The sequence below is a fragment of the Aythya fuligula genome, chromosome 3 (assembly GCF_009819795.1).
Source record: "Aythya fuligula isolate bAytFul2 chromosome 3, bAytFul2.pri, whole genome shotgun sequence".
In the NCBI taxonomy this organism is placed as follows: Eukaryota; Metazoa; Chordata; class Aves; order Anseriformes; family Anatidae; genus Aythya; species Aythya fuligula.
The window spans coordinates 99105017-99125244 of record NC_045561.1 but is presented as its reverse complement, the minus strand read 5'-3'; the positions used below and the strand labels follow the sequence as shown (position 1 = coordinate 99125244).

Below are 20228 nucleotides of genomic sequence, written 5' to 3'. Positions count from 1 at the left end.
ACCGAACCCAATAAGCAGTTAACATATTTTTGTTTAAGAGAAGGCTGAAACATTTTCCTGTCAAATTTATTTCTTCATAAATACTTTCTCATTTGCTAAGAATATGTTGTTTCTCAGTCTTTGACAAAGATGCTTACAGGGATCTGGGAAGAAAAGGGAAGGCTTGAGGTAAGAGCTATGTTAACAAGTCTTGCAGTAAGCTTTAGGTAACTGATAAGTAAAAGTTATGTTTTGTGATTATTCACTGGAATTATAACATTCATAAATTTGCTAAGCATTCTTAACGTTACCACATAATGCAGACAAATGCAATACAGGTAGATTATTAGAAAAAGAAACTTGGAAAAAAATATGGTTGTGCCCTATACAAATGCAAGATGGTAAAAAAAAAAAAAAAAGTAACAGGAATACATACTCATCTTAAAAGCACTCTAAGCACTGCAGTGGAACATTTTTAGGTAAGAAGGACTCCTACATTTAATTGTAATTCGTTTAGTAGCATAAGAAATATAAGAATCCAAACCAACTCTCCTATCCCCCAATTTGCAACCTCCTCAGTTATTTCAATACAATTCTTTACAGGGATGGGCTGTAAATTACATTTGTGTAAATAACTAGTCAGCAAAAACTAAATTTCATCTTCTTGCCAAAGAAAACGAAATGAGAGAACTACACTCTTATGCTCAGATCCTACAGGTTTTGTATCTTTGTATTGACATAGTCCCGCTGAACTTAAGACACAACTGAGCTGCTGCCCTGGAACTCTGCTCAGAGATCTCATTGCACAACCCACCTTTCTTACTCTTACCCTTCACAACAAATGCATTAAATAGCATATGGTATAATATATTAAATAGTGTAGTCGAATAGTAGATGATAGGTAGAAAAATTCTCATTAACTACAACCAAAATAACTCAGAAGAAAATTAAGAACACGAAGTGTTGTACGTGAGAAAACAGAGTATGTTCTTCTTTGACCTGCAATACCACACAATTTAATCTGCTTTACTATGTTTTCTATGTTGGATTATTATTTTTTAATTCCTAAAACCAATTATTCTTTATTCCAAAGAGTTCATTCCCTCTGCGATCAGTAATTGAACACTGGTGAATTGTTCATCGCCCTGGGGTCTGCACATCATTCTCTGTGCTTGTAATTTTAATTTCCTTGCTGTCATTGCATGCCTCTATTCCTCCAAGATAGACGTTTCTCCTATGGAGACGGTTCATCCTATGCAGAGTAACAGCTTGTTCCTACTGCATTATTAGTCACAAAAATGTATGAAATTACACACACAAAAATGATTTTTTTTTTTCACTAGATAATCCTACAAAACTAGGCTAAACCTAAAATGGATAGGTGTCCTGGTTTCAGGTGGGAAAGAGCTAATCTTCTTCCTAGTATATGGTACGGTGCTGTGTTTTGTATTTTGGATGAAAACACTGGTGATAACTCACCAATGTTTCAGTTGTTGCTCAGCACTGTTTGCACAGAACCAGGGACTTTTCTGCTTCTTGTGCTGCCCTGCCAGCAAGGCAGCTGGGGTTGCACCTGTAGTGGCTTTGGTAGCAGAGGGCTGCAGGGGTGGCCTTTGTGAGCAGAGCCCAGCAGCTGCCCCATGTCCGATTAGAGCCAGCTCCAGCCAGCTCCAACAGGGACCTGCTGCTGGCCAGAGCCGAGTCAGGGAGAGGCAGTAGTTGTGCCTCTGTGAGAGCAGATATAAGAAAAAAAAAAATAATAATAATAATAAAAAAAATATATTTTTTTTTTATTATTGGGAGAATAATAAAAAATTGCAGCTGGGAGAATGAGGAGGAGAAGCAGCCCTGCAGCCCCCAAGGTCAGTGCAGAAGGAGGGCAGGAGGTGCTCCAGGCATGCAGCACAAGTTCCCCTGCGGCCTGTGGAGAGGCCCCTGGTGGAGCAGGCTGTCCCCCTGCAGCCCATGGGTCCCACATGGAGCAGATCTCCACGCTGCAGCCCCCTCATGGGTGGAGGAGCCCCCGGTGGAGCAGGTGGATGTGGCCTGGAGGAGGCTGTGGCCCATGGAGAGCCCCCGCAGGAGCAGGCCCCAGGCTGGAGCTGCAGCCCGTGGAGAGGAGCCCATGCAGGAGCAGGGGGTCTGGGGGAGCTGCTGCCCATGGGGGACCCGTGCTGGAGCAGTTTGCTCCTGGGGGATGGACCCTGTGGTACAGAGCTGTATGGGAGCAGTTCTTGAAGAGCTGATCTGCAGATTTTTATCATTATTATTCCACCTTCCCTTTCCATCTTATTAAACTGTCTTTATCTCAACCCACAAGTTTTTACCTCCCTCCCTCCCCCCTCCCCAATTCTCTTCCCTGTTGCACTTGGAATTGGAAGTGAGCAAACTTAGTATGTGGTGCTAAGCTGCCTGCCCAGTTAAACCACAGCAATAAGATAACAATTACCTGTTTTTGTTTGTTTTTAAACATGATGTTTGTTTGTTTTTAAAACATGATTGCAATTACAGTTGAGCAAGCTGTAACAGAGCTCCAGGCAAGCTTAAGGTCTAATGAAGCAAGCCTGACAAGCCACTGTCAGGAAGCAAAGTGAAGAAAGACAAACCTGTGGCCTGTCACAGGCAATGAAAACATTTACTGTGATACTGGTGTGCATTTTCTATCCTAGCAAGACTCCTGATTTGGAACCAAGTGCTCTGCTGTTAAGAATGGTTGGTCTGCAAGCCATGCAAATACAGTTAACTACAAATATTTCCAATCATACTGTTTGGCCAAAAGCAATCCTATAAACTTTTAACGCAGAAGTACCTGAATGTGTACCAATCCCTAGCTACTGGGTACACATACACTTTTTCAGACAGTTAAACTAAAACATTCAAAGTTAGACAGCTGAAAAAATAGCTTGCAAAACAAAATCCAAAGTGCTCCCAGCAGCTACTACCAGCTTGAGTCTCCAGAAGCAGCCAGAGTTATAAATTACAAAGCAGGTCTACTTTGGGGTCTTATGATTACCATGTGAAGTCTTCCAAAATTAAGGGTCCCTTCCTGTGCTGCTTGCATGACTGCTGTCTTCTAGATTCATTAACCTTTCATCCAAGTATCTGTATGGCTGTGAGCAAACTAGCAGATCAAGTGCAATCAGAAGGAGGTAAAACACTGCTTGTCAAACAGAAAATATTCCATTTCCTTACTACTAGTACTAATCCACTCCCTATTCTGTTACAACTTTCCAATAAGAAAAGACTTCTGGAAAAAAAAAAAAAAAAAGTTTGGTTATGGAAGATGAACATTTCTAGCTATCCAAAAGAAAATAATAAAGCAATGTAAGATTATTTTTATTTTTTCTGCCTTCAACTACTTGTGGGAAAAGTTAATTAAATACATATTTTGCAGCTAACAGTAGACAAGGAAAACGGCAAATTTCAAGTGAAGATAGACACCTACATATTCTTCTAAATCCAGATCTGAAATTCCCCCACACCACCTCTGCTGAATCCACCTCTGCTGAATACCATTAGTGTTTGCTGTATGATGTGTTTGGGTCTTTTTTTTTTTTTTTAATCATTTGCTTTAAAGAATAATTTATGTATATGTATACATATTCCTGCCCGCCCCCATTAAGACTACTCATTTGAACTAGTAACAAGGCATTAATCAGAAACCTAGTTCTCCACATAACAGATCTGCCATTAGTTCACTAATAGGTCAATCTGCAAGGAATGCAAAATCATCCATTTCAAAAGAGATTATTGTTCTGAATCATTTAAATATCCACAGTCCATTTTTAAAGCAGGTTATGTTTTATCTTCAAATAAAAGTAATAATAATAATAATAATAATAATAATAATAATAATAATGAAAGTATCTGGTTCCACATAGTTTAAAAATACTTTAAGTATTCGAAAAAGGCAGATAATACAATTACAAAACTAAAACATATGCATATTTATAAACCTACGGCTTAAGTGAACAGCTACTAGGTCAATAATCACACATGAGTAGCTGCTAAATGGATCAAATTCCCATGTGAAATAATGTTCAAGAAAGTTATTTTTAAAGTCTGCTTTTAATAAAGCAGGTTTTCACAAGCAAAGTGGTATTTAAGTAACCTAATTTTATCTGTTAGAACCATGCAACTTGCTAAGGATTAAGTTCTTTCCTTCAGCATAAGATGAAATGTGTTTTGGGGTGGTTCGCTGAATGCCTGAAGCCTTTCTATATTTATCTGTTACTCAGAGAAGTCGCTGTTTAGTAGTTGGTGGTCTGCTCCATCACATACATGAGACAAAAGTGGGTTCTGAGAAGGTTCATGAATTTGGATAAGAAAAGGCATAAAGTCTGAAAAATATTATGTTCCTTAGAGAAAATGATGTTGTTCAGTACATTCCCTCAAAGAGATGATGGAATGACTGTATAAACTTCTCTTATAGAATCATAGAAACACAGAACCATAGAATGGCTCAGGTTGGAAGGGACTTTAAAGACATCATCTAGTTCCACACCCCATGCCATAGGCAGGGATGCCAGCCACTAGACTGGCTTGCTCAGAACCCCATCCAACCTGGCCTTGAATACCTCCAGGGATGGGGCATCCACAGCTCCTCTGGGCAACCTGTTCCAGTGCATCCGCACCCTCTGCATGATGAATTTCCTCCTGATCTTTAACCTAAAGTAATCAGTAATTAGTATTTTGTAATCCTATGTATTGAAAGTAGTAAGTAATTCGAAGTATTGAAAAGCTGCAATGAGGTGTCCCCGGAGCCTTCTCTCGGAGGCTGAACATCCCCAGCTCTCTCAGCCTTTCTTCACAGGAGAGGTGCTCCAGCCCTCTGATGATCTTCATGTCTCTCCACTGACCCTGCCAGCCCCACATTCTTCTTGTGCTGGGGGCCCCAGACCTGGACGCAGTACTCCAGGTGGTGCCTCACAATGAAGTGATTGTGGGGCACAATCCCCGCCCTCGACCTGCGGGCCACTCCCCTGTTGGTGCAGCCCACGTTGCAGTTGGCCTTCTGGGCTGCAAGCACACACTGCTGGCTCGTGTCGAGCTTTTCATCCACCAGAACCCCCAAGTCCTTCTCTGCAGGGTGAGTCTGTACTCCTGCCTGGGATTGCCCCAACCCAGGTGCAGCACCTTGCACTTGGACTTGTTGAACCTCATGCAGTTCATGTGGGCCCACTTCTCAAGCTTGTCCAGGGCCTTTTGGATGGCATCCCTTCCTTCCTTCCTTCTTTAGTATCAACCGCACCACTCAGCTGGGTGTCATCTGCAAATTTGCTGCACTCGATCCACTATGTTTGTCTATGTTGTATTAAACGGTACAGAAGCACAGAAAAGACTTCCCACTCTCAATACACATGCCCAACATTAGAATGATCACCAACAACAGACACTTAGAGATATTAAGCTTGGTCAAAATTGTGCATTACTCCACAGGAAAGCAAATACAACTTTTCCTCCAGGTGTCACCCTTACCAGATTTCAAATCATTTAAGCTCCATCCCCTTAAAAGATTATTTCCAGTAGTATTTAGACAGAAATTGAAAATGGGGGCAGACAGTCTTAAATTTGTGGTATCTATCCACAAGTACTGTATGCTAACAGCTTCCAGAAAAGTATATATATATAGTTAGTTCCTCAGATATAAAGACTAATTAAAACCTGCTGGTCCCCCAAAACAGTTTCCTATCAGAAGACAACACTGTTTATTCATCCAACTAGATTTATTTTTCATCTTGCTTTCTACTTAATTCAGGGATTTTGCTCATGTAATCTGGAGCTATAATTTGATATTGCTGTCCATGCACCATCCAACCATAAAATAAACATGACTCTTTCCCTGATGCCCTCTGCTTAACCTGTCTTCCCTTTATGCCTGTATGCTTCTGGTTAGATAAATGGATTCTTCCAACACCTGTAGTTTTATAAACAAGTGAAGGATATTTGGCTCAGAATCTGAACTGCCTGAGGCCAAGAGACTAAGAGTCGTATTAAAAGATTGTATTTACTTCCCCTTCGAACTGCGTTGCATTTCCTTAAGTAGCCTCTCCCCATCTAAAGTCCAGTATTGCTTTTCCCGTACATTCCTGTTACTGCTTTGGCATTAGCAACAAAATGACTGCAGGGGAAGTTTTATGAGAGTGCCAGAAAGCTGGAAAAAGTATATTTAAAACTGCTTTTCACTGGAAACACTAAGTCTTCAAAGGTCAGGCCTGATATAGGAAGACTTGGGAATACCTGGATCAGAAGGAGAATTAAAAATGCCTGAAAGTTCACTGAGCAAGTGGCTTAATTGAGGGAATACATGTTTGAGGTCTGGCTGATCCACTTCGGTATTATGAGTTACAGGATCATGCCAACAATAAAGACCTTTAGAGGTCTCCTGTCCAACCCTGAGCTTTAAGCAGAACTACATCCACCATTAGGTCACCAGTTCAGCTGCTGCTGTCTGAGAGGATCCTGAAAATCTTCCTTGAAAAGAGGTTTAATAGCCTTTAAGTAAACTTCTCCAGTGCTGTACTACCCCATCTTCTAGAGGAAATCTTTTTTTTTCTACCCTCAACCCAAACCACAGAAGTTGCATTTGGTGCCCTTATTCCACTACCCAGCAGTAACCGAATCATTGTGGCTCCACTAGACTTGTAACTGCACCTCCAACAGTTCAAGGTAGCTGCCAGAACACTTTTTGCGTGACTTTCACCTCCACTTGCAAGTGCTTAACACAACAAACATCTTCCAGGAATCTGCATTTGGACCCTTTAAAAGCTGAACTGCATACTAGCCTGCTACCCATCCTGGAAACCTAAGTTGTCTAAAAAGATATGTAAGCATTCACACAGCATAGTAGCCAGAGTCATCAGAAAAATGGCTGTATGCAACTCTCCTGGTGAGGCTTCAGTCTTTAAAGATATCTGTGCTAGAACTATTTGAAAACATGAGGAAAAACAGCAGAGTAACTGGGGGCTATAAGTGAGCCATGACAGCAGATGGTTATACATATCGGGACAGCTGAACTGATTATACTGAATATATTATCAGAACAACATTCCGGAGCCACAGAGGCATCTCTCTATTGGTGAGCTCTCTCTAGACCCTGGAGAAAGTTTTGCTGATTTCTGCTACACTGCAAAGAGTCTCTCCCGAGACCCTCTGCAAAGATGCATCTCTTTGCTGCCACAGTAAGGCTGTAACAGGCACCGTGAAGCCTTCGGGCAGTCTGATATCCACAGGAGTCACTGGTAGCTTTGCTGAAGTAAAGAGGAGCGGGGAAAAAAAGGTTTTTGGATAAACAGTCTTTAGAAGAATATAAAAACACTACAAACTTTGTAGAGAAACTTAGCTAAGAGCATAAGAGCACGTAATTTAAGCAGGTGTTGTAGAAGTAGCAAAAGCAGAACTGTAACTTCTGCCAAGGCATAAACCGAAGACTCTGCACGTGTTGTTATGCTGGCACATACTTCGCAGCCTTTGTCTCAAAGTGAGGTAGAATTAATTACTGTAATATAATTAACGTTCTATAAACTTAGTGCCAAATGATCACTTCTGTTGAAAATATTTTGTCAATTAAAAACTCCAAATCTTCGCTGAATATACTTCAAATTATTATGGGGATTAACTATGTAGCATGCACAAACGTGCTTGGGAAAAGGGGTTTTCCTTTTCCTGTGTTTCTTTAGTGGTGGTTCTATTTCATGACAAAGTTATTCACGTGGCAAAGAACAACTTGTTACTAAATCTAGAAATACCAAGCAAAACTGGCCTGTGCACATGAGATTCCCATATTTCCTATTTTAAATACAAGACATGTTTGCCTCTCCTCGTGGGAGGCAACCCTCCAGCCACTTCCTCTATGCTAAGAAACTTTCCAATGGAGCTGGGAAATAAAAATTAGCAGGCAATTATGGCTGTTTTTGTTCTTATCTTCTGCAGTCCGACCTGTCAATTCCTCTGCATAAAATGAGCATTAATTTATTAATCTTTCACTTCCTTCTTGCTGATCATAAGTTTCTAACATATAGATACGGAACTGAAGTTAACAAGGAGAAGTAAGATTCAGGCATACTACCTGAAGTATTCCTAATGCATCTTTGAGAATCAAAATATGTTAAAAGTTGACAGTGATCACAACAATGATAAAATTGTTTACATGATATATAATTAGAAGAATAGTAAGAATTATTTTTACTCTTTTATATCAATGTATTTTACTGACTGAAGTGTAATACTGAAATAAAAAAGTTCAGATCACTAGAATTACAAGATCTCTGAAGATTAAAAAGACATTGTCTATGGGAAAATAAGCTATTGGGTAAATCGTCAAAAACATTATTAAATTGAATTAACTGCCTGAAGTGTTGTCCAACAATATTCGTATGATAACTCAGACCTGAGAACATCATAATGGACACCTCCCTGCTGTTTACATCTGAAACAAACCCTATTGTCAAAATAACTGTCTTTTAGAGGACATGTGCTACTCTTCCCCTTCACGGTTTCATTTTGCATTTTCTTGTTTACTACAAAGTTCTACATAAAGCCTACATAGACAAACACCACCAAGTACTGCATTAATCATGGTGGTTAGCTGATACATTGAGTTATTCAGTCAAAACCTCTCTAATCAAACATCACTTTTCCTTAAAAGCACAAAACCAAACCCAGCATTTTATGGGTACTTGAATTTAGTATTTTATGTTCTTAAATGCATTCAGCCATCTGTGAAAGTCAAAATATGAGTTACGATATTCCAATACTACTGTTTCCTAAATAGCATCATCTTATGACTTCCATTACACTTTTTGCTTCACGGAAGCAGAGAATTAACTCAGGTCCAAGTTGCTTGCCTGCTTCTCCAGAAACCCAGATAACTTCAGGACCCAGGCACCCTGACTTGAGCACAGAACAGCCCATGAGCTCAAGGTAAATGCCTCTAGTGGGGCAGACATTATCCCTCTGCTGCTGCGCTGCAGACACCACAGGATTTAATATTCTACGTGAACATCAAGACTGGAATAAAATAAAGCACACAAATCTATTTCTATTTGAACCCACTAATCCCCTACCAGTTAATGTAAATCCTCTAAACTTCTCTCCCAGAGAGAAAGGCTGCTGTCAGGTAGTCAACAGCATTCTTGTTGTAGGGTACAACTTTGTTTTTGGAAATAAATAATTATAAAAAAAATCACAAGTATTTCAGACTGGTTTAGTTTTCTAGCTATTAATTTTTGACAATCTTAATGTGATCAGAAACACATCATACATTACACCACAACAAAAATCTGCTTAGCACAAAGTTAGGCCTTTAACAGTCTGCAGGCATTTTCAATAAACAATACGACTAAAGATCAATTTAGAACCTACTGGGAAAACAAATATTATTTCAACAGTGTAATCAGATTCTTCAGTTGGATACAACAGTTATCACAAGCCAATAATTTGAATTTGTATTGCTCTCATGCACCCTCTCATATCACAAGTCTCCTGTTCAGGAACACAAACTATGTAATGATTGGAAAATTCTATTTCTATTATACTATTAAGATTTGTTATACTCATCGGGGATATCATACAAAACATGAAGTCGTTTAATATAAATACTATCATCCTGACATTACCCTCAGCAGAAAGAGTAAAAGCTATCAGGGATCTTCTGACTATTCCCACTGAAGATAACATTCACGCAATAGGATAAAAAACAATAAATTCAATGGAGCAAGGACTGTCCTCCATCACCAAGGCCAAATAGCACAGAATAGATCAGGTCCAGGCTGTTTGCCCTCCTGACTAAGAAGATGAGACACTTGTTGCCTACAGCCCCTATCACAGTTAGTTCCCACTGCATGCCTAGGATGGCAGATGGGAGAACACCACGTAGCCCATGCCAAAACAAACCCAAGATCATGCTAGCAAGCTGCAAGAGCAGGCAGCTGAACTGAATGCCCAGAAACACTGCCTGGGCTGGCTTGCTGTACTGCAGCACACATAATGGAGAAAGATGATACCTGGCAGAACCTGCATGGCATTCCAGCAGTTTGGTTGGCAGTTATTTGCAATAACTTCCACCATTTCCATTATTTTTCCTTATTGCTCTTTTAGTTTGCTTTCTATTTGTCAATTCACAGGTCATTTCTACCATATATTACAATCCACATGCAACCAGCTCCAGGGGGAGGGAATAAAGCTAGTCTGGTTTTGCTTACATCGAAGTACAGTAAATTGTACCTTAACCTTGACACAGACACAAGAAACAGATTGGGTAGAATTTATTTCCATTCTGCAGAAGTTATGCACAAATTAAAGTTTACAAAAAATCTTAGTTCAAAACTGTTAGAAATTGGAATTTTTAGCCTTTCCTCAATATAGTTTTCTTCTTTTCCCCCTTGTTTTCTGCTTAAAGTAAGTTCAAGACTAAATACCTAAATATTTCTTAATTTCATTTACAGCAATTTCCTATTAAAAAGGTGCATCAAATCTCAAACTAAGCTGTAATAATATCAGTATTTGCTTACATTTACCAAATAAGTCTTCCCAGGGGACCTGAACACGTCCTAGATTAATTATAATGATAAATTCAATAATCTTCAAACTATTAAAACTGAAGAGAAAAAGGTGGAGGAATAAAGACAAATTCTCTAATGCACATGCCTACATTCTGCCTCCAGGTCATCAAATGTATACACAAAGATGTAATGGCATGTAGTTTAAGACAGACATATGAAGAAATATCATAAAATCATAGAATATCCTGAATTTGAAGGAAATCACGGAGTTCATCAAAAGCCAAGGTTCAGTTGCTGCCTCCACACAGCACCAACCAAAAAATTGGAACATGTGCCTGAGAGGGTTGTCCAAACACTTCTTGAACTCTGGCAGACTCGGTGTCATGACCACTTCTTGGGGGAGCCTGTTCCAGTATCTGACCACCCTCTTGATGAAATATCAATAATCAAGTATACTGTTATGAAACCACATGATACAGAAAACATCAACTGAAAATTTATAAATACTTATCAAACCTGTTAAAGCAAGTCATCTCATTCTAATGCAGCTCTTTCACCCTCTCCTCTTCCTTCTTTCTTCAACTAGAAGCAAAACGCACTGTCACTATTGAGACCAGTCTACCTTCTCTCAGTGCAAGATCTCTGCATTTGCTTATCCATCAGTCATTAGCGAAACACCCTCACCCTTACAAAAATTAGCTTAGTCGCAATTAAATCATATGTGCTTCTATTTTTCCCCATGTTTGCTTCTTTATTTTATTTACCTTGGAACTATTAAAAAGAATTTTCCTTCCACAGCCAATCTAACTGAATTAGACTTTGGCATCACACAGAAGGTGAAGCAACGTCAAAGCAAGCACCAAGCCTAGGCCTATCCTTTAAATATAAAAAAAAAAAAAAAAAATCCTTCAAAACTTTCACTTTTCACCTTAACAAGGAGAAACCTCTTCCTTTGTAAATGGAAGTCCAAAGTGTTAGTGTAAGACATCAGCCAATAACCAAATACCATTCCCTGCAAAAATATGCCAAGTTCTCATTTATTCCCAGCGTTTGACTTCACTGATGAAAACGCAACAAGCTTCAGTACATGATCTCATTCTTTTCTTTCTGCATCCTTGGTTTTTCAGCTCTCCCATGGAATTGCTCCTCCTAAATGCTTCACAGTCTCCTCTGCTTATATCTACATGCAATCACTTTCCTTAATAAATCAACAAAACCTTATTTTTTTTCCAGCAAAAACTATGATTCCTGAAGGAACACCTACTGAAATTATGTTATCTCTAGAGTAAATAAAATAGAACTAATCCTTTTCAAGGACTTTTTTTATGACCAGGACATCGAAGTGCATCCAACAGATATGGTAAGAAAAAAACAAAAAAAATAAGAACTCCTGCACTGGTTTTGTCTAACAGCTTATTTTCTTCACAGAAGCTCATATGGTGCTTTGTTTTGTGATGAAAAAGTGTTGATAACACACCGACATTTTAGTTGTTGCAGAGCAGTGCTCACACGGAGCCAAGGACTTTTCTGCTCCTTGTGCTGCCCTGCCAGAGAGGAGGCTGGGGGTGTACCAGGAGCTGGGAGGGGACACAGCCAGGACAGCTGGCCCAGGATGGCCAGAAGGATGTCCCTTACCATGTGGCATCACACTCACCAGTAACAGCTGGGGGAAACAACAGAGAAGGGGGGACATTTGAGAGTGATGGCATCTGTCTACCCAAGTAAGCATTATCTCTGATAAGCCCTGCTTTCCTGGAAGTAGTTGAACTGCTGATGAGATATAGCAAATGAATTCCTTGTTTTGTTTTGCTTACGTACATAGCATTTGCTTATATATTAAAGTGTGTTTTAGCTTAACCCACAATCACTTATCTCACTTTTACATTTCTGATTCTGTTCCCAATTCCCCTGTGGAGTCAGCTGTGTGGTGCTTAGCTGAATACTGGGGTTAAACCACGACAACAACTTTTCATTTTTCAGGTTGTATCAGGCATAGGCAGAAAAGGCAGTACAATTTTTATATGTTCTCTGTTCCCTGAAAAAAAAAAAAAAAAAAAAAAAAGTGCATACAGGAATACACTTTTCTTCAAGAAACACTAAAAGTGTCAGAAAGGAAAAGGCTACAATAATGCCATTACCTACCTGAAGATTAAACCAAAATATACTCCAAATATTGAATTCTGTTCAGTTTAAAAATACAGTGTGAAGCACAAAACACTAACAGCCAGCACCTTTTGTAATTTTTCATTTTAATTGGCAGCAGTAAGAGTAGAATTTAGCTTCCAGCAGGATTCAAAAGCTTCAGGACTTGACAGCTTCTGGTTTTGGGGAAAAAAAAACAGCTTCGATCTAATAAAAACACATTGTTGTCCATTTATTCTAGCGGTCCCTGCTCTAACTGGTTATTAACAAACAAATACATAAAGTGAAGGAAAGATTGTTCTCTTTTCTGTAAGGCATACTTGCTGTCCTCAGTGTCAAAAAGTTTGTGACATGACTATTATCTGCAAATTGCATTTGTGCTACCAAAATGAAATAGCTCACAAGATATGAGATATTTAACAGTTGAAGTAACTCTGACAGTACTTGTATTATTTTTACAAGTGTCTGGCACAAAAGATTCGATCAAAAAGTATCTAGAATTAATGAAATCTCCACCTAACTACAACTTAATAAAATCTCTTCAAACATAGGGAATTTATAATTAGTTCAGAGCATGCCATACAGAAACTTTTCTCCTTTTCTGTTGCCTTGTAAGTGTAAACTTTATCTCAGACAGACTTCTTGTATAGCTCTATTCACAACTTTCACATAAAAAAAACATGCTCTGTTTGGCAATGTGCAAGCCACGGCCAGAATTAGATGCAGTGACCATGAGATGGTGCACTTCGGGATCTGGAAGAAAGCAAAAAGAAGGATGCTAACCTTGGATTTAAGGAGAGCAGACTCTGGCCTGTTCAGTGCCCAGCATGAAAGAATCCCATGGGATAGGGTCCTGAAGATAGAGTCCAGCAGGTGTGGCTGATTTTCAAGGATCACCTCCTCCAAGCTCAAGAATGGTCCATCTTGACAAACAAGAAGTCAGAGGTGGAAGGAGGCTGCATGGGTGAATGACTGGACTGCAACTGGAAAAAGAAGCATGCATACTTGTTCTCAGGGACAAGTGACCTGGGAGGACTTATAGAGACACCATCCAAGTGTGCAGAGATGAGGTAAGGAAAGCTAAAGCCCACCTGACAGTTGAATCTGGTGAGGGCAACAAAAAAACCTGAAGGGCAACAAAAATGATTTCTGTGTGTATATAAGCAGCAAAAAGGAAAACCAGGCAAGAATGCAGACAAAGTTTCCTGTGAAGTGTACTGAAAAACAGTTGAACTTCTGGGCTTCAAGGGTGGTGGTGAGCAGCAGGATGTCGAACTGGAAGCAAGCCAGCAGTACATGGGAGGCAGATATGAGGGCAAATACAGTTTAACACAATCATTTATGTCCTTAAAATATGTCATACCGCACCCAGAGCAAATCTGCAGACTACAAGTAGGAATGGTGGCATACAAGATGTTTGTAGGCCATTCAGGTGGACCTTGAGAGGCAGAAGAAATACAAATATAACGAATACAAATCTAATGAAACACAAAGGGAAGCACAAAGTCTGGCACATGGGAAGGAATAACCTCATGCACCAACACAGCATAGGGGCAACTGGCTATTAAAAGCCCTTTTACAGAAAAAAGGCCTGGGGATCCTGATGGACACCCAGTTGAGCATAATCCATGACCCTGAGTGAACAATGTGCCCTTGTGGCAAAGAATGCTGGCAGCAATGGACTGCACAATGAAGACTATCCAGCAGGTCAAGGGAGGTGAGTCTATCTCTCCACTCAGCACTGGCAAGCCATCTCAAGTGCTAGCGCTAGTATGAGGCTTCCCAGACAAGAGAGACATGGACATACTGGAGCAAGTGCTGGAAAGGCCCATGAAGATCAAGGACGAGAGCATCTGACATGATTAGGCACACAAGGGTGGGACTCTCAGAGAGTTCTGATATGTAAAGAGTTTGCTCTTCACATATAACCACTTCTAAATGCAAATCTGCTGGAAACAATAAGGATACACATCTATGAACCAACAAAATGAATAAATGGCTTGTTTATAAATTTCTTATCAGGTATCACTATTCTAGCTATAAACAACGAGGAAATAACTGTCAGATTTTTTTCGTGTTGAACAGCATTTACCACGTACAATATTAGAAACGTAATTTGAGTTGCAAAAAAAACAAACCCCAGGAAACCCCTCGCAAAACAATTCTTACAGATTTGGTAGGAGTTCAAGCAAATAAATTTTAGCATAAAATGTAATAGCAGCATGTTTAAAGTGACAAAAAATGAAGATGTTAGAGAAAGCCTGTCATTTTAAATGAAGAAGGATTTACTGTCAACCAGTGATTACAAGCTGAAGCAATTTGAGTCAGACGTATGCTAAAACTGATGACAAATTGTGCAGAAAATTTATGACTTCTCCCAAAGCACAACCATTCTCACAGCACCAGGGACAGAACATGCACAGAAGTCACCCATACTAATTAAATGTTAGTCTACTCCTCGGTACAGTTCGGCCTGTGCTAATTAGCATTCTCCCAGCAAGTGCCCCAGTCCAGCTCAGGTGACAGCACTGACCAAGGACACGAGGTCTAATGGGCAGTACACATGGGCACTTATGAGCAGAAAAGAGACTAGTTGCTTCTAAGTGAGCTGTCATTCATCCACACTCATCCCGAGGTAGTTTCATCACAACATCCACTCTCCATCCCTTCTTTTCTCAGTATTTACTCACCTGCACCTTGCAATCCTGTAAAGTTCAGCAACTGCATCAACTTTAAGTACAATACAGAACATATTCTTCCTTTTTAATTGAAATTTTAACTTAAAGTGTGTGCTATTTGCTAAATTGCACAGTATCTACACTTCTTCCAAATATTTTATGAATTTCATGCTATTTAAAAAAAACAAAGAAAAAAGCTATGAGACACCTGGAACACTGCCCTTCCACAGGGAAGTATTTGAAATAAATTGGAATTACAACCTCTACTATGATATATAACTCACTAAATATTTGTATTTTAGCATTTGCATTAAATGCTTACCGAGATTATGCTCCTTATAAACAAGAACTCCTTGGTAAATAACAATCACATCAGAGAATATAAAAATTTATTACAACATATTAAGGAAGTATAACATGCTTTGACCTTATAAAAATGTCAATCAAGTTTTTACCTATCAATTTTAAAGTATCAATGTGAACAAGTTTCCTTGAAAAGTTTAAGAAGATCTCAAGTCTAAAAACCAAGCAAACAAAACAAGCACAGTCAAAATGAATACTAGTCAAAGCAGAGTCCATTTGCATTTTAATGGCTTCAAAAATTTTCTTCACAAAATCCTACTAGTTAATATATGCCAGAAGTTCTACAGTCACTATACTGCTAAGCATTTTACATACTCAATTAGCAAAAGCATTGCTCAAAATTGCATCTAAGAATGAGGGTAGAAAATGCATTGGCTTCATCTGCAACAAATGCCTTTTAATGGACAATTCCAACCTCTGTTTTTCATTTAATTTTAAGAACAGTTTGTAAGCAAAGATTACTTTTTTGTTCTCAAAGAAAGCAATATGGGCATATATTGACAAGAAAGATATTCAGCTTGCCAAATAGCTATGAAAGGTTTATTTACAGTGTCCCTTTGCCAACTAAGCTCTAGATTCTGTCATCCTTCAGTCTGACTCCGTAGACCTTTTCATGTAGTCCTTACAAAAAATTATTAACATCTCTTTATTAAGTCTATACGATTCTAGAATTGTTCATTTGAAAGGAATTAAGAACTCCACTCATCCGCCCAAGCCATTTTACCAATTCCCCAAGTCTTAGACTTTCAAAGAAGTCTCTTCAAATTAATTTTTGCTTCTTATTAAAAAAAAAAAAGAAAGAAAAAAAAAAAAAGTGGAGCTTGTGATTTGAAGCAAAATATAAAAGTTTACCTTATCCACATACTATCTGAAAAAGACAGCACAACATATGGCACAGGCATTATGGTTTCAAGATTAAACAAAATGAATAAAGCAGATGATACCTACTGAAAAACAACAAACCTAATGAAACATCCATTAAACTAAGACATATGCAGATTATTTAATTTACTGTAATTCCACTCCTGTGTGTAACTAGCACTGCATGTTTATGTAATATTATAGAGGCACAGAAAGGGTTGCCATTCTAACATGTCATTCTCCCATCACCATTTTATATGGCCCAACTGTATGCTGTTATCTAATTCTACAGGACTCCATTATCACCTGATATAGCTTAATTTTCAGCTCTCCGAATATAATGGCACTTTAAAGACCTCTCCAGTATCTTAAACCTACAGTATCAGTAAAAGATAAAATAGCCTTATCTACTGTCAAAGGGACTGCAAAACCTAGAGATTTGTTATTTCTGTTGCTAGTGCAAAGACTCAGAAAATAATTTTCAAGAACATTGCTAAAGATTTCTACGAATATCCTACAGCTACCTGTACTTTACATCAGCTTAAGGAGCATGTTACCTGAAGAAGTAATTAGTCAAGAAATAAGCTACATTCAGTAGAGCTTTATTGATATGGCTGACTGAAAAACAAGAGAAATATGCAGAATTCAAGGGAAAACGCTCACTCATACAAAACTGCACCTGTCTTGGGTGCCTGGCCAGGCTGGGCCAGAAGACATGGTGACTGATCCAGCTAAGTCACAGCTGATGGATCACCTCAGAGCAATGCCATCCTTTCCAGCCTCTGCTCTTGGTCCGTCTTGGTCCCACCTTCAGTTTGCACCATCATCTGTCCTCACTTCCCTGCACTGCCAGCAGCTCTGCATCACCTCACCAAATGGCCTGAGACCCCAACCTGCAGGAAAACCAGACTTCCAGCTGAAAAAAAGTTAACTTTTTCCTAATCAGGCCTTATATATTTATCTTGCCCAACCCTTTTCCTCCCTTATCTGGGATGAGCAAGAGGTGACATTAAAAGAGCAGCTCACACTGTCAGCAGCCCTGCCTCTTCATGGAGATTTCAAGGAGGGGGAGACCAGAGCAGGATTATGGCACTAGAAAGGTGCCTTAGCACCTCTATCCAAGCACAGCCCAGCCCTTGAAAGATGCCAGAGTGATGAGCGCACCACTAGGACATAGTGCAGAGAAACTCACCATGCCAAGGCCAGAGTGTGGTTTCCCAGCTTGCTGCCTTCTGCACACCACTGCCCAGAGCAGATGCTCTGCCTGTTCAGCAAGCAGGGGCTTACTTGTTCCGTTTTCACAGCAAAGAACTTTCCAAGGTGAAGAAGAGCACAGTCAGCTCTCACTCAAGCCAGGAGTGACATTGTAGAGGTCCATGGTCTGTGCGCTCGCTGTCTACTCTGCTTGGCTGCTGCCCTGAGCATGGCTGCAGCCCAAAAACTATGTCTAGACTCATGAACTGGATGTGCCAAGGACTGTTCTCTGGCCTGAAGCCCCGCTGACACGGCTGTGTCCTTACTGTTTAGTTCTTCCCGTGTCCCTCCCCGTGGGGACCTCACCCAAACTCCTCCACCTCCTGCTAACTTCTGACTCTGTCTGTGAAGCATTTGAGCCAGCGCCAGCTGTTTGGGTCAAACACTGCTAGGCTTCGTGCTGTTAACTAGCAAGCTGCAATGCCCTGGAAGAGTTAGCAGTATAGCAAGATGCTGTGTCTTTGTACCCAAGCAAGGAGACGGGTGCATGTGACTTGGCAAGACATCAAGACACTGCCTCTGCGCACACTATTAATACTATATAAAGCAAAAGCCTATAATAAGTGCACCTTATTTGAAATAGTTCCTAACTTAGAGTGTTACCTCTGTTTTTCATTCTATTTGGTGCTTTTGTTATGGCACCTTTACTAGCAAGTCAGTGTTAAAAATAAAAGTAAATAAATACAAAAGTCAGCCCTTTTCAAGCCCTTGCACAAAGGGCTTTGGAAGGAAGGATACTCCACATCCAGGTATGGTGCCATCACCAGCTGAACAGCTTTGTTCTCCTGCCTCAGCCCATGGCACTGAGAGCTCGTGAAACTGCAGAAGGAACAAACAAGACCCTCACTGTAGCATCAGAGTCCACCCATGTGTAAGAGAGCATCCTTATGTGGGACAGCAAAACTGTATTTCAGACTACATATTCAGTCTATCACAAATTGAGTATGCAAGATTGAGACAGTTCAAATTTATCCAAAGAGTAGCTATAATTTCATGTAACATCCACACATCTGAGTTTCACATCAGCAAATAACCTCATATATTACAGCAATGTAAAAACTTTGTTCATGTTTTGCACAGAAGAGCAGTTAGTTGCAGCACTGGATTTTTTTAGTATTATTATTATTATTTGTAAGTAACATCCCTACATGAACTTATTATTAAACAGAGTTGTTGAATTAGTCAGGAGCGGGGATAGGCCAGATAGACTTTGCAATGAAATTCAATTTTTCATGACAAAAAAAATAAAATAAAAAATCAAGGGTATATATTTAAAATATATATTTTTTTTGGCAAACAGGCAACAACATTCAAAACAAGGAAGTTAAACTGTGATACACTGACGAATCTTGTTTTATGTAATGAAACTGAACAAATGTGCAAACAAAAATCTGATTTATCTTAAATCTGACTTTAAATATACTTTATAAATATATGTATTTTTAGTGAATTTTAGTCAATTATATTTGGAATCAGCTGAAATGCCATCTCTATCTATTTTCCTTAAGATGTTATAACTAAAAAGCCAAGGTTTTAGAAAAAACAAGTGATCATGTTACAAAATAGTTCCCTTTTTAATGAAACATTAGAATTTCTTTCTGAAGCTATATGATTTAAGAGAGGCAGAGGCTGAACATAATTTATAGTACTGTGACAGAGGGCATGTTAATTTCTAGCACTGTCAAGCTATAATTAACAACAGCTTATTCTGAATCACACCCAGTTAAAATCCATTCCCTTCTTAGTCTCATTGCACGTAGAAATGTTTCCATTGACAATGTTTTCATACACATTTGTGCAAACACCTGATCTAAGTTTGAGATCTCAGGTGCTGTTTTAAAACAAGTGACAATTTTTTTTTTTGAGCTAACACTTATTTTGGTGCTCCAGGAAGGGATATTGTCATATGTACAGACACAGAAATGGTTTGATGATTCTGAATGATTTGCATTATTTTGGAATAAACATAACTGGGGAACAATTCCAAATTACCATGAAGAATAATTTATTCACAATTTAGATAGAAATAAAAAGTTACAGTCTTCATTACAGAGTATTTTTTTAAATAGTAATCATAATAGATAGTCAATAAAATAAACAGTATAAGGCAAAACATATACTTTAACAACAGCCTCATATGCTGACACGTTTCACTGTCTGAAAAATGTCATGAAAACAGCTTTGGCCATACCTTTGTCAACACCTGAGCAGACATATCTTGTTCATCCCTTTAAAACATCCCTTTAATACCTGAACAGAGGGTCCAGAGAAGACATTGACAGGCTGCCAGGACAAAGGCAATGGGCACAAACAGGAACACAGGAGGTTCCACCAGAACACCAGGCACACTTCTGTGCTGTGCAGGTGATGGAGCACTGGCACAGGCTGCCCAGAGGGGTTGTGGAGTCTCCTCCCTGGAGATCTTCAGAAGCCACCTGGACATGATTTT

General features: G+C 39.3%; 1 protein-coding gene across 3 annotated transcripts in view; it reads right to left on the bottom strand.

Moving 5' to 3' along the window:
• Positions 1-17739, bottom strand: part of SNTG2 (syntrophin gamma 2) — a 241631-nt gene extending 223892 nt beyond the window's left edge. For all 3 annotated transcript variants that reach the window (XM_032184891.1, XM_032184892.1, XM_032184893.1), the window contains exon 1: positions 17718-17739. In XM_032184891.1, coding sequence (XP_032040782.1) covers positions 17718-17720 — 3 coding nt within the window. In that variant the 5' untranslated portion in view covers positions 17721-17739. The remainder of the gene's footprint in view (positions 1-17717) is intronic.
• Positions 17740-20228: the final 2489 nt, after the last annotated feature.